Source organism: Hemiscyllium ocellatum, chromosome 42 (assembly GCF_020745735.1).
Source record: "Hemiscyllium ocellatum isolate sHemOce1 chromosome 42, sHemOce1.pat.X.cur, whole genome shotgun sequence".
NCBI lineage: Eukaryota > Metazoa > Chordata > Chondrichthyes > Orectolobiformes > Hemiscylliidae > Hemiscyllium > Hemiscyllium ocellatum.
This window is the reverse complement of record NC_083442.1, coordinates 31,828,253-31,843,642: the sequence shown is the minus strand read 5'-3', so window position 1 is coordinate 31,843,642 and position 15,390 is coordinate 31,828,253. Positions and strand designations below refer to the sequence as shown.

Below are 15,390 nucleotides of genomic sequence, written 5' to 3'. Positions count from 1 at the left end.
TGTACCTCTTTTCTCGCATCCAAATCATTTATGTAAATGACAAAAAGTAGTGGACCCAGCACCGATCCTTGTGGCACTCCACTGGTCACAGGCCTCCAGTCTGAAAAACAACCCTCAACCACCATCCTTTTCTTCTACCTTTGAGCCAGTTCTGTATCCGAATGGCTAGTCCTCCCTGTATTCAATGAGATCTAACCTTGCTAATCAGTCTCCCATGGGGAACCTTATCGAGTGCCTTATTGAAGTCCATATAGATCACATCTACTGCTCTGTCCTCATCAATCCTCTTTGTTACTTATTTACAAACTCAATCAAGTTTGTGAGACATGATTTCCCATGCACAAAGCCATGTTGACTATCCCGAATCAGTCCTTGCCTTTCCAAACACATGTACATTCTGTCCCTCAGGATTCCCTCCAACAACTTGCCCACTACCGAGGTCAGGCTCACTGGTCTATAGTTCCCTGGCTTGTCCTTACCACCCTTCTTAAATAGTGGCACCATGTTAACCCACCTCCAGTCTTCCGACACCTCACCTGTGACTATCGGTGATACAAATATCTGCAAGGGGCCCAGTTATCACTTCCCTAGCTTCCCACAGAGTTCGAGGGTACACCTGATCAGGTCCTGGGGATTTATGCACTTTTCTGCGTTTCAAGACATCCAGCACTTCCTCCTCTGTAATCTGGATTCGGAGGGGATCCTGAGGGACGGGATTTACGTGTATTTGGAAAGGCCAGGCAACTCCGTAACCCTGACACTCATCCTGTTCATGTTCATGTCCAGTTATATTCTGCACTTCAACCTGGTGGGAAGCAATGTCCCCTCTGGTGAACCATGCTGAGGGCTGGGGTATCACCTGGCTCCCACTTACCGCACTGTCCTGACAGGAAGGAGTTCCTGCACTGTACTGGGATTGGTGATTAGTCTGATTGGCCAGAGATAAATAAGTTGCCAGAAGCAGGTGCAAAACTAATGACGCCCAGCCGCAAAATTCTAATCATGGCTGTGTCTCTTACCTCCTTTTTCACTCTTAGACACACACACTTTCTCTCTCTTTCTCTGTGCACCCCTCTCGCTCATCCTCCCTTCAACCCCCCCCTCTCTGATCCTCCCCCCCACCCCCCTGACACTCCCTCCATCTCTCCCTCTCTCTGACCCTCCCTCCATCCCTCTCTCTCTGACCCTCCCTCCATCCCTCTCTCTCTGACCCTCCCTCCATCCCTCTTCTCTGACCCTCCCTCCATCCCTCTCTCTCTGACCCTCCTTCCACTCCTTTCTGTCTCTTTCCCTTCACCAACTCCCCTCTCCCTACCGTCTCCCAAATCTTCCCAACCAAAGAGAAGCTTGAACTAAACACTGCCGTCCCCCCCCCTTTAATGGGTGGTGAGTGATGGTCCTCCCAGAGGTTGGTAATGAAAGGGCTGGTCTGTCTCCAAGGTGTGACCCGAACCCTGTTTGGCTGCTGTTGTGGGAGTGGGTAACCTGGTGTTCTCTTTCTGCCTCCCTTTCCGCAGCATGTACTGCACGCCTTGTGATGGTCCCTGTCCCAGTGTCTGCTCAGTGAAGACGAAGACCATCGACTCTGTCACCGCGGCCCAGAACCTGCAAGGCTGCACGGTCATCGACGGCAACTTGATCATCACAATCCGCAGGGGGAGTAAGTACACCCCGACACGCTCCGGGGAGTTCGGTTCCTGAGGTGCGCTCACTCCATCCCGCCCCCTTCTCTTCCCTTGGTTCCTTCTTGGAAAGTCTCACTTTCAGTTTGGGCTCTTGCTCATCGTCCGAGTGGCTGTGTTGTCCATCTGTCCCACACTGACCGTCAGAATGCCTTGGCAGCTGAGCCCGGATCAGACTGTCTCCGGACCCAGCGTTCCAGCATCCCAGATCCAGACTGACCTCTGGCTGTATTGGTTAGTTAGTTGCTGAGTTAGGGTCACTTCTGGAGTGTTAATGCCTGAGAATCACACAAAGACACGCACAGAGACCACCTCCCCCAGCCGGCCCAGTGCACACCTGCCTGGATTTAGGCCCCTGCACCTCTCTTTAAAGCTGTATCCGTTCATGTGGTGTGGGTGGCAAGGCCAGGATATCTTGCCTGACCCTCATGACCCTTGAACGGAGAGGGGTCCTCAGCCATTTCAGAGGGCAGTTAAGAGTCAACCACATTGTTGTGGGTCTGGAGTCACGTGTAGGCCAGACCAGGTAAGGATGGCAGATTTCCTTCCCTTGTAAACAATGGGATTTCACTGCAGTGGGTAATTGTGACAGCCACTGTTAAAGAGACAAGTTCTTTATTCTGCATTTAGTTTGTTGAGTTTAAATTCCATTAGCTGATGTGGTTAGGCTTGAACCTATGCTGTAATGGCGCTGTCCTGAGCCTCTGGGTGACCAGTGGAGTGATTTGACCATTATACTGACCCCCCCCCCAACACACACACACACACACACACACACACACACACACACACACACACAAAATCGCTGTGGCCATGGTGAGTCTGAGACAGATGGACGAGCGATGAAAAGTCTGATCCCCAACTGCCAACTCATTCTGTTTCTAAACTAACCTCCACACTTTGCAGGAGCGATTTCACTGCTGCATGGGGATGCTCCGAATCGGGTTAATTTGGGACCCTTTTGAACCTGGAGAGTTCTTCCCCTGACAGAAGCAATCTGTTACTCAGCCGCGATAGTCTGCCAGACACTCCAAACGTACAGGAGTGTAGCTCGCCGTCGATTTTGTGGCTGAAGGCCGAGGCTCTTAACTTCGGTCTCTGCTTCCTGTTCCACCAGACAATATCGCAGCAGAGTTGGAGGCAAACCTGGGGCTGATCGAAACCATTTCGGGGTATGTGAAAATCCGCCATTCGTACGCCCTGGTCTCGCTTTCCTTCTTCAAGAGTCTGCGTTACATCAATGGGGAGGATCAGCTGGAAGGGTGAGTGCCTTACTGGGGGCGGGGGGAGGGGGGGGGGGGGGGGGGGGGGTGGGGGGATGCCTGCCCTCGCTCCGTCTCAGCTGCACTGACTCTGATGAGACCCCTTAAAACTAACAGCAACAGCTCCTCTCCACGTTGCCTATCCCTCAGCCCTGAGCGCCCTCTCGAAATTCTCCCCACGTTTTGAGGAATTCTGGCCTCCCTCCTGTAGGGAGGATGTTGTGAATCGCGAAAGGGTTCGGCCAAGACTTACAAGGGTGTTGCCAGGGCTAGAGGGGTTTGAGCTATAGGGAGAGGCTGAACAGGCTGGGGCTGTTTTCCCTGGAGCATCGGAGGCTGAGGGGTGACCTTATAGAGGTTTATAAAAGCATGAAGGACATGGATAGGGTAAATAGACAAAGTCTTTTCTCTGGGGTGGGAGAGTCCAGAACTAGAGGGCATAGGTTTAGGGTGCGAGGAGAAAGATTTATAAATGACCTAAGGGGTGACATTATCTTGCAGAGGGTGGTATATGTATGGAAGTGGTGGAGGCTGGTACAAATACAGCGTTTAGAAGACATCTGGATGGGTGTATGAATTGGAAGGGTTTGGAATGGTTTGGAAGGATATGGTGCTGGTAGATGGATTACATTGGGTAGGGATATCTGTTCGGCATGGACGGGTTGGACCAAAGGGTTTGTTTCAGTGCCGTATGACTCTTTAACTTTTAAGTCTTAGTCAACATGTATCCCTCTAGCAATGTGACCAAAACTAACATGATTTGATCAGACTATCACCTTGCGTGCCATTGTAATGCAAATGGAGCTGTACAGCGCTCAACCTGTTTGGCACCTGAATGTTTTCAGCTCGTTTAGTAGGGAATTTTAATAACCACCATTGTAGTCTTAGCATAACATTACCTGTTGCAGTGACCTTGACTGGGTCCCTAAGGTAAGGCATGAACCATTCTCCAAAGCTCCCGGCCAGTAGTTCCTCCGCCCTGAACGCCCTTTCAGTATTCACCTCCTAGTCATCATGGATCCCTCAAACATCTCACCCAATGATCGGTGGTTTGGTCATTTTATCACACTGCTGTGTGCAGACCTTTCCTCTCTGCAGGTTGGTGACTCTGTTTGTCTGTATATCTTAAGGGGTGGTAAGTATAGGACAGATGTTAGGGGTAGATTCTTTACTCAGCGAGTCGTGAGTTCATGAAATGCCCTGCCAGTAGCAGTGGTGGACTCTCCCTCTTTATGGGCATTTAAACAGGCATTGGATAGGCATTCAAGGTTTGTGCGAAAATTTGTAGCTCGGGTGCTCGTTGTGGTTCTGTTTGCCGAGCTGGAAGTTTTTGTTGCAAACGTTTCGTCCCCTGGCTAGGCGACATCATCAGTGCTTTGGAGCCTCCTGTGAAGCGCTTCTTTGATGTTTCTTCCAGTATTTATAGTGGTCTGTCCTTGCCGCTTCCGGGTGTCAGTTTCAGCTGTCCGCTGTAGTGGTTGGTATATTGGGTCCAGGTCGATGTGTTTGTTGATGGAGTTTGTGGATGAATGCCATACCTCTAGGAATTCCCTGGCTGTTCTCTGTCTGGCTTGCCCTATGATAGTGGTGTTGTCCCAATCGAATTCATGTTGCTTGTTGTCTGTGTGTGTGGCTACTAGGGATAGCTGGTCGTGTCGTTTCGTGGCTAGTTGATGTTCATGTATGCGGATTGTTAGCTGTCTTCCTGTTTGTCCTATATAGTGTTTTGTGCAGTCCTTGTATGCAACAAAAACTTCCAGCTCGGCAAACAGAACCACAACATTGGATAGGCATATGGAGGAAAGTGGGCTAGTGTAGGTTAGGTGGGCTTGGATCGGCGCAACATCGAGGGCCGAAGGGCCTGTACTGCGCTGTATTTTTCTATGTTCTATGTTCAGAATTATGCAGGGGTTATATTATGAGGAGGGTAGGGAAGAGGATCAGGAGTACGCCACTCGGCCCCTCTAGCCTGCCCTGCTATTCGAGCAGGTTTACGGCTGAACTGTCATCTCAAAACCATTTTCCTGCATTAGTGGGGTTTAATCTTTAGCAATCCCCCCCATCGCCGGACAAATTGCACGCACTACACCTGATATGCACTGAGTGTTGCAAATTAAGGAGCAATCTGATTGAGGTGTTTCTGTTTCGGTAATGGAGTTGGAAACTGGCTTCTCTATCAGGACGCGGTGTGGGGGTGAGGGAGGCTGGAAGGTGCGAGTCATGTCCCAGCCCAGAGCTGGGGCAGTCAGGGGTGATGGCACGGAGCAATTCTCCACACACTGTAGAAGCCTGGAACACATCCTTCCAAAAGGCTCTGCTGTTCAAGAAAAGAAATTGAATATTTCTCGATCTGAAAATAATGTTTATTTTTTGGCAAAGGTACTAAGGTTCTTGAAGGTAGATGTAAATTAGGAGCAGGCCATTCGGCCCCCTGAACCTGTTCTGGCCCTCCGTAATATCATGGCTGATCAACTCTCAAGTTCTCGCCTCCCCTCGCAAACATTCTCGCTCCATTGTTTCTCAGGAGACTATCTACCTCAGCCTTATACTCGTTCAGTGACTCTCCTTCCAATGCTGTCAGCAGAAGAGATTTCTGAGGGCTCTGAACCTCTGGAGAGAATAGAATTCCCCTCATCTTCACCTGAAGTACAAGACGTCTTGCCTTTGAACTATCCCCTCATTCCAGTCTCTCCCACTAGGAATAGCACGGAATAGGTGGCATTAGGGTATCAAAGCAACCACAGTCTAATTGAATAGCAGAGCAGGTTTATGAGGGGCTGAATGGCCGCCTTCTGTCTGTCTCGTTCAGAAGTAATCTATTGATTGTAAAAGATTTCAAGAGAAGTTTTGATCATTATTAGATCAGCTCTGTTCTCATTGAATGGTGGAGCAGACTCATGGGCTGAATGTTCTCCCCCTGCTGCTGTGTCTTACAGAGCTGGACCTGCTGTGAAATAAGTTCAAGATAACATTCAGAAAACACAAATAAAATTTCCTAGTAAAGGACAGGCACGGATAAGCAAATCCAGAGCTGGGAATAGGTTAAATACGGAGAAGTACAAATATTTCTGTAACTTCACAGAGCAGGGTAATTAAATGTCTCCCTTTGTTTCCTCCCTAAAACTAACCTGTGTCCAAAATTAACGCTCGGTTTTAGATGGTGAAAGCACTAATTGCTGGAGGGGTAGTTCTTTAAACTCGGAAGCAAACGAGGAACTTTGTACAGGGAGGCCTTTGACTTCGAGCAGTGGGGTCATGGGAAAGGTCACGTTGGACTGACTATCCATCCAGTTTGTTGTGAATTGCTTGGTATCATGTGTCTTACTGACACAGCCCAGTGGTCACAGAGCTATACTGGTCTGGGCCAGGAAACAAAACATGTGCTGAGAATAGCTCTTCGAGAAAGCCTTGTTAGAGTTTGTTTGAGTATGTGATAGGAGACCACAGTCCATTCAAAGGTGTTCCCCCAGGGCTCTATAGAGTGATCTCCACCCGAAACCACACTGGCCCTTCCACTCTATTTCTTGAGGACCTGATGTGTTTGCAATAAATGTGGTGGACGTGCTCTCAGGTGTGTTTCCAACCAGCTTTGGCATCTTCCCCTCCTGTTATAGAGGAAGGGAACAGGCCCTTCGGTCCAACTCATCTGTGCCGACCAAGTTTCCCGAACTAAACTAGTCCCACTTGCTTGGTCCATAGCCGGCTAAACCGTCCCTATTCATGTACCTGTCCAGATGCCTTCTAAATGTTGTAACTGTACCAGCCTTTCTCTGGCAGCTCATTCCGTACCCGCAGCACCCTCTGTGTGGAAAAAGTTGCCCTTCCCTCAGCGCTGACCCTCTGACAGTGTGGTGCTCCTGTGGTTCTGACTCTGGAGTGTCAGCCTGGACTTTTGTGCTCAAGTCTCTGGAATGAGCTCTCGAAGCCCCAGGGCGGGAGTGTTACCTTGCTGAACCCTAGATGACCCCGTAGCTGAACACTGTTGGAGGCTGCTGATTCAGGGCTATCTTCATCCCCAGTGTATGTAGCATGACATGGTACAGAGCTCCCAAAATGTTACCGTCAGGCTGGATTGGTAAGTGGCTGGTATATAGACACTGCTGCCTAGAAGGTGACTCCTTTACAATCCATTGTTGAGTGCAGAGAGAACACTTGTGTCTAAATATTACTGCACCTTTGTTGAACTCTTTAAAGCAGCTCCCTTTCCAAATGGACATGTGTTTTACTCACCAGCTTTGTCTTGTTGAAATGAGCAGGAACTATTCTTTCTACGTGTTGGACAACCAGAACCTTCAGCAGCTGTGGGACTGGAGCCGTCACAACCTCACCATCAAACAGGGGAAAATCTACTTCGCCTTCAACCCCAAGCTCTGCGTATCTGAGATTTACCGCATGGTGGAGGTGGCTGGTGTGAAAGGGCGACAGGGCAGTGCTGATATGGAGCAGAGGACTAATGGAGACAGAGCATCCTGTGAGTTCACTGGAGCTGGCTACCGACTCGAAGGGTGCGGGGGGGTGGTCGCTGGGCGGGTTGGGGGCTGCGATAGCTAAGCTCCCTTCTCCCACCTTATGTGAAGGTGTTGCTCTCAGTTATCCTCCTCCTTTAAGAGTCTACGCCCTTCTTTTGTCTGTAAGCCCAGCGGCAAATGTTAGGAGATCCTGAACATTGGACTGTAAATGTGGGCAGAGACCCCCTCCCACCCCCAGAACAAGGGATACTGAGCACAGTTGTGGGCCAGCGGATGGTGTGGGCTGGTCTTCTGGTTAATCTGCTTTGATACCACAACGAGAATCAAAGATACTGCCCCAAAGTTTTGTGTCTGTAACCTCCTCTTCGTTTTTCTGTGCCTGAGAGGGGGAACACCACAAGATTATGTTGGTAGAGTGAGGTCTGTTTGAGAGATTATTTCAGTCGCTTGGACCAAGTTTGGGGGAGTTGATGATCTCATGGTATTATCGTCTCTAGATTATTAATTCAGAGACCCAGATAATGTGGGGACCTGGGTTCAAATCCCACCACAGTAGATGGTGGAATTTGAATTCAATAGAAGTTTCTTGAATTACGAGTCTAGTGATGACCTTGAAACCATTGACAGGTAAACCCATCTGGTTCACTCATCCCCTTTAGGGGAGGAAGCTGCCATGTATACTTGGTGTGGCCTACATGTGACTCCAGACCCACAGCTATGTGGTTGACTCTGAAGTTGTCTCTGGTCAGTTGGGGATGGGCAGTAAATGTGGGCTGAGCTAACGATGCCCATAAATGCTTGAATGATTAAAAAGAAAATATAATTTCACTGGGGAACAGAACTCCTTGTTATTACAGTTTGTATTGGTCCATGGTAGTGACAGGATGTCAGAGAGCTGGATCAGATGTCAAAGTTTTCCTTTGATTCACGATCCCCTGATTAACTTGCCTCTAGCCCAACTCCCACCCACCCCCCACCCCCCTCCCAAACGTGTGGCAGGTTCAGGAAACTGTTTCATTGAGGAGGGGAGGTCTTTTCATTATGAAAAATGCAAGTGACAGTGCAATTCCGTATTTACCGACACTAAACTGTAGCAAGCAGGGAGAGGCCATTCAGCCCATCATGGCCTTATCCATTCTTGATGAAGCAATTCAGTTAGTCTTGTTCTCTCTCCTGCACATGCAGTTAGTTTAGTTTGGTTCCGCTTTGGGCCTAGTTAGTGAAACTACGTCCGCTAGCCTTATTGGCAGTGGATTCTAGAAATTTTTATACGATTGCAGGACATTGGTGCCAGAGCCCGGGAGGTCTGTGCAAATTGTCATTTACAAACTTATCTTTGTTTTGTTTTTGTTATCTAGGTGAAAGTCACATCTTGAAGTTCACGGCCAATTCTACAGCAAAGAACAGGATACTACTGAAATGGGAGCGATATCGGCCTCCCGATTACAGGGACCTCATCAGCTTTATTGTCTACTACAAGGAGGCGTAAGTCTCTGGTTATTGGCTACATCTGCACATATGTCTCTGATGTCAAAGCTGGGCTTGGCAGGTGATGCAGTGCTTAGGCATTCAGTCAGACAGGTCTTTAGCACAGAAAAAAGACCTTCAGCTCATTGAGTCTGTACTGGTCGGAAACAACCCCGCAACTATTCCAATCCCAGTTTCCGGAATTTCGCCTTGGCATCTTAAATGTGCACGGCTCTAGTCTTCTACTGTCCAGACATGAAGTTTGGAAGAAAATTGAGGGGTAATTCCCACATTGTGTTTGATAAGTGTTGTCACATTTGAGCTTCTGAGAGGGTGGAGATGCTCTGTTGGGGGGGGGGCGGGGGGGGGCGGGGGGGGGCGGGGGGGGCGGGGGGGGCGGGGCGGGGGCGGGGGGGGGGGGCGGGGGGGGGCGGGGGGGGGGGCGGGGGGGGGGGGGATGGGATGGGGGTAGCGATGGGATGGGGGTAGCGATGGAATCCTCCCCAGTGGCCTGAATGGGTGCAACTCCAGCTACACTCATGAACAGAAACTGGTCACCATCCGGGGTAAAGCAGCCCACTGATCCCATCAGCACCCCACCCCCACCCCTACCCCACAGCGGGGTGCAGCATGATGCACTGCAGCTACACATTGCGCTGTCTTCACCAACCCTGAGACTTCGGGTCATAGAGGTACACAGCACAGAAACACGCCCTTCGGCCCGACTCACCCATACCTGCAAGGTTTTCTGAGCCAAGCTAGTCCCACTTGCTTGTGTTTGGCCCATATCCCTCTAAATCTTTCCTATCGATATACCTGTCCAAATATCTGTTAGATATTCTAACTTTACTCACCTCTACTACTTCCTCCAGCAGCTCATTCCATACACGTGCCACCCTCTGTGTGAAAAAGGTGCCCCTTAGGTCCCTTTTATATCTTGCCCCTCTCACTTTAAACTTGTGCCCTCTAGTTTTGGACTGTCCTCCCCTGGGGCCAAGACCTTGTCTATTTACCCTATCCATGCCCCTCGTGATTTTATAAACCTCAATAAGGTCACCCCTCAGCCGCCAACGCTCCAGGGGAAAAAAGATCCCAGCCTATTTAGCCTGTCCCTATAACTCGATCCCTCCAGTCTCGGTACAGAGGAACCTCGATTATTCGAACATTGGATTATCCGAAGGGGATGAAAATGTGTTGCTGGAAAAGCACAGCAGGTCAGGCAGCATCCAAGGAGCAGGAGAATCGACGTTTCGGGCATGAGCCCTTCTTCAGGAATGAGGAGGGTCATGCCCGAAACGTCGATTCTCCTGCTCCTTCGATGTTGCCTGACCTGCTGTGCTTTTCTAGCAACACATTTTCAGCTCTGATCTCCAGCATCTGCAGTCCTCGCTTTCTCCTGATCCGAAGGGGATCTCAAGGTCCCGATAGAAACGTTACGTCAAGGAGCTGTTTCAACCCTGATTGTGTCTTTTGTTTACAGGTACAATGATTAAAACCAAACTCGGCTTGCCGAGATGCAGCGGAGAACAGTCCTGGACAGTCTAGGAACCGTGTCTAAACGACTGACCTCCCGCCCTCCACACACACACAGCCACACCCCCCCGCACCGACACGCACCTCCCCACACACACACACACACACACACACACACACACACACACACAGGAACACACACACGCACCCACACAGACACACACTCCCACACCGACATACCCCTCCCCCGCACACACAGACAGGCATACACCCCCACACAGACACCCCCCCCCCCCCCACCCCACACTGACACACACACAGACAGACAGACACACACATGGTGTTGGGGGGTCCAGGGGCCAGCGCACAGTGTGCTGCTGACTAGTCTCCTGATCTGGGAGCAGACTTCACAGAAAACCCCGAGCCCCAAAGGAAATCAATTAACGGAATAATGAATTATCCGAACGAAATATTGCCCACCCATCTCATTCAGATAATCGAGGTTCCTCTGTAAATCTGTTTTGCACCTTTTCTAGTTTAATAATAACCTTGCTATTGTATACAGCACTACAAGGACAAGGGCAGCAGATACAGGCTCACACCACATCCCTCCTGTTGGGTGAGCCACTCACCACGCTGACTTGGAAATATATTGACCCTCCCTGAAACAGGAGCTCCTTTCTTAACAATGTTGACTCGATCGACACTGGAGGGAGGACAGTGGTTTAAGGAGGTGGCTTGATGGAGACAGTTAGGATACGGCAGTAAGCGGTGGCCTAGTCAACGACTCTTCCATCCTGTGAAAAAATAAAATCAGTTCCCAGCCGTTGTGAACCATTCCCCCTCCATTAAGCCAATATCCCTTCCCCAGCTCAGGCAAGTTGTCATAACTTATGTGACAGCGGCCATTCCACTACGAAAGGCTTCACGGTGACAGCATCTCCTTCCTTGGACGATTTCCAAGCACGTTCCCAATCTCGGCAACATCTTTGTCGATCTTTTCTGAACCCTTTCAACTTTAATGGCATCTTTCATATAGCAGGGAGACCAGAATTGAATGCAGTATTCCAAAAGTGGCTTCACCAGTGACCCGTACGATGGACTGACTTCCAGTCGAAGTCAATGGAAGATGAACAGAAGTGAGACATCTTGGTGCTTGCTAATTCCCTGTCCTGGAGAGCCAAGTGCGCCAACATTTACAGCAGCAACTGTCTATCTGCAGAGCACTTGTAATGTGTGACAGAGGAGACTTACCCTGTAACCTTGGACCTGCTAATGGAATTCAGGAAGGGAAAAGCAACAAAGATATGGTGGGATCTTGGCTGTGTTTCATGGTTGCATCTCTGTGTGATAATTCCATTTATGTTTCCTTTCCCCTCAAGACCCTTTCAAAATTTGACAGAGTATGATGGGCAGGACGCATGTGGCTCCAACAGCTGGAGCATGGTTGACGTTGACCTTCCCCATAGCAAGACCCAAGAGCCCGGGGTGTATTTGACAAATCTGAAGCCCTGGACCCAGTACGCCATTTTTGTGAAGGCAATCACACTCGCCACCTCAGAAGATGGCCGCAACCATGGGGCAAAGAGTGAGATCATCTACATGAAGACAAATGCCTCAGGTACCAGTCTTTGGGTCATTATACCTGCAATCTCCTCCAAATAAGCTTCATCATTTTCCCCTCTGAGAGTCCTGGTTGTCGTTGTAGACAGGTTGTGGTTCCAGAAGACTGGCAGCACAGATGGCTATCTTGCTATGTTGGAAATTGTTGAATTGAATTCAATGAAGTTATGGGCGGCACGGTGGCACAGTGGTTAGCACTGCTGCCTCACAGCGCCTGAGACTCGGGTTCAATTCCCGCCTCAGGCGACTGACTGTGTGGAGTTTGCACGTTCTCCCCGTGTCTGCGTGGGTTTCCTCCGGGTGCTCCGGTTTCCTCCCACAGTCCAAAGATGTGCAGGTCAGGTGAATTGGCCATGCTAAATTGCTCGTAGTGTTAGGTAAGGGGTAAATGTAGGGGTATGGGTGGGTTGCGCTTCGATGAGTCGGTGTGGACTTGTTGGGCCGAAGGGCCTGTTTCCACACTCTAATCTAATCTAATCTAATCTAAAGGCAGGGTCTGAATTTTGTAACGGAGCCCAGTGGGTTGCATTGGTTCCAAATTACAAAGACAGGCCCTTCAGCCCAACTAGGCTGTGCTGGTCTTCGTGCACCACGTGGGCCTCAGTGGTTCTGCGATGTTCTTCAGGGAAGTGAACCCTATCACCCACACTGTGGCTGACCTACGGGTGCCCCTTGTTTGCACAGCGTAGTGTGACAGGCACACAGCTCCCTCAGATTGTGAGGTCAGTAAGACTTCAGGGTGGGCGATATATAGAACGCCATGCAGCTCCCAGGGAAATCGTAGAGCTGGGTTCCAGTCCGACCTCTCCGGAGCGGTGTCATAACATCTCTGAACTGTTGATTTGAAAAAAAGACAATCCAGAAAGGAGAATGGGGTGGCAATAATGTACCTCAATCACCTCTGGCCTAGTCCCACCAGGCAGTGGTGACAGTGTCTAATGGCATTCTAATGGTTTTCTGTCACCCCAGTGCCTTCAGTCCCCCTCGATGTGCTGTCTATGTCTAACTCCTCATCTCAGCTGGTCGTAAGGTGGAAGTCCCCTGCCTTTTCAAACGGTAACATCACCTACTACCTGGTGCGTTGGCAGCAGCAGCCAGAGGACACAGAGCTCTATAAGCATGACTACTGCCACAAAGGTAACTGAGCCCAAGGGGAGGGAGGCGGGGAGGGTGGCAGCTTCACATTGCAAAGTCAGGGAACTTTTCACAATGTTGCTGGGGACCATTCATTCCTCAGGTCTGTACTGGCTCTCTGATAGTGCTATCTAACCCCAGTGCCATTTTCCAGATCTTTTTCTTTTTAACATCATGAACTGTTTCCGTTTTAACATATTGGATCTGCTTCTCTGCTAGAATATGTAATGAGATTTCTCCCAACCTCAGTCTGTGCTCCTTCGATACCAATTTGGAATCTCTGCCTTCTGATAGTGACTCAGCGACCAGTGCAGTTGGTTTCTGTTCTGTTTGCTCAATCAGAATTTTGAGAGGTTTTTTTGATCCTTGATTTTCTCGTGACTTTTTTTTTTGCTGAGGAACAGAGGGCCAGTGTGGCAGTGGAAGTGTCACTGGACAGATAACCCAGAGAGCCAGGTTCATGTCCTGGGAACCAGGCCTCAATGAATAAATCTGAAATCTAAAGGTAGTTTCATCAATGGCGCCCATAGACCTCCCCAGACCATGGGGCTCCTCTCATTCATGAGAGACGACTCAGTTTAACCTGAGGGTCACTGCACCTCAGGCAAGGGGGAAGGTTGAGAAGAAGAGTCCTTCATGATAAACCTCAGCTGGAGCGGGAATTGAATGCTCACTGTTAGACCCTCTAAAACAAACCAGCTGACCAACCAACTGAGCAAACCAACCCCACTGTGGTGACTGTGAAGCTATCATCGATTGTTCACTAAGGTCCTTGATGGCAAGGGAATCTGCCATCCTTACTGGGTCCTGCCAATAGGTGACTCCAGCGATGAGGTTGACCCTTAACTGCAAGTCCCTCAGTTTGAGGGCAGTTAGGGCTGCCCCTTGCCAGTGATGCCCATGTCCTGTGAAAGAGGTTTTAAAAAATTCCGATTTTGCTCTTGCTCATTTGTGGAGGGGGTGGGCATCATTGGCTGGTCTAGCATTGATTGCCTGCCCCTAATAGCCCCTGGAGAAGGTGGTGGGAGCTGTCTCCTTGAGCTGGTGTAGGTAGACCCATTAGGAAGGGTATGGGTTTCCATGGGAAGGCATTGAAAGACCCCAGAGTCCGGCAGAAGGAAAGTTAAAGGAGGGCGGTGAAGTTTGTTTGCTGGAAGTGTCTGATGTCTCAGCACAGTGTGAACGGCTCTCTCTCTACAGCTGCCATTTTCTTCCAGGTATGAAGTTGCCCACCAGGATCTCAGCAACTGGGGCCATCGATTTGGAGGGGGAGGGCGATGCCGACTCCAAGCAGTCTGGGAAAACGGAGCACGGGCAGTGCTGTACCTGTCCGAAATCCCCAGACGAGCTGAAGGCAGAGGCAGAGGAAGTCATGTTTCAGAAGTCATTTGAGAACTTCCTGCACAACTCCATTTTCATGCCGAGGTAAGTTGCCCGCGCCTAGGTAACAAGCCGCGTGTACAGCGACCCTTCAGACTCCTTTCCCACGTCACGGTAAACAGTTCCAGTACAGGATTTGGGGAAGAGGGGAGGCAGATGGCTTAGTGGTATTATTGCTGAACTGTTAACCCAGACATCCTCTGGGGACCCAGGTTCGAATCCCCCCTATGTCAGATGGTGGAGTTTGAATTCAATTTGAAAAATGTGGAATTAGCAGTGTAATCATAGATTCCCTACAGTGTGGAAATAGGCCATTTGGCCCAACAAGTCCACACTGACCCTCCAAAGAGTAACCCACCCAGATTCATTCCCCTGCCCTATTACTCTACATTTACCCCTGACTAATGCACCTAAACTACACATCTCTGGACACTATGGACAATTTAGTATGACCAGTTCACCTAACCAGCACATCTTTGGACTGTGGGAGGAAACCGGAGCACCCAGAGGAAACCCGTGGAGAATGTGCAAACTCCACACAGACAGTTGCTCAAGGGTGGAATCGAACCAGGGTCCCTGGCGCTGTGAGGCAGCAATGCTAACAATTGAGCCACCATCTAATGATGACCATGAAACCATTGTCATTGGTTGGGAAAAACCCATCTGTTTCACTAATGCCCTTGAGAGAAGGAAACAGCCATCCTTACCTGGTCTGGCCTACATGTGACTCCAGACCCACAGCAATGGGCAATTAGGGATGGGCGATAAATGCTGGCTTAGACAGTGATGCCCTCATGTTGTGAATGAATAAAGAAAGAAAAATATCCTGAGGTTTCAGTGCAAGGAAATGAGAGAATTTCACAGAATGCCTTCCCATTGTGCCAGAGGATTTTTTGGTCA

At 49.7% G+C, this 15,390-nt stretch overlaps 1 protein-coding gene across 1 annotated transcript in view; it reads left to right on the top strand.

Annotated features, from left to right (window-relative positions):
* igf1ra (insulin-like growth factor 1a receptor) overlaps positions 1–15,390 on the top strand; it is a 244,505-nt gene that overhangs the window by 170,497 nt on the left and 58,618 nt on the right. Inside the window, exons 4-10 of the mRNA XM_060853643.1 lie at positions 1,518–1,660; positions 2,800–2,944; positions 7,201–7,415; positions 8,772–8,898; positions 11,736–11,974; positions 12,946–13,113; positions 14,328–14,535. Of these exons, the coding sequence (XP_060709626.1) occupies positions 1,518–1,660; positions 2,800–2,944; positions 7,201–7,415; positions 8,772–8,898; positions 11,736–11,974; positions 12,946–13,113; positions 14,328–14,535 (1,245 nt within the window). The remainder of the gene's footprint in view (positions 1–1,517; positions 1,661–2,799; positions 2,945–7,200; positions 7,416–8,771; positions 8,899–11,735; positions 11,975–12,945; positions 13,114–14,327; positions 14,536–15,390) is intronic.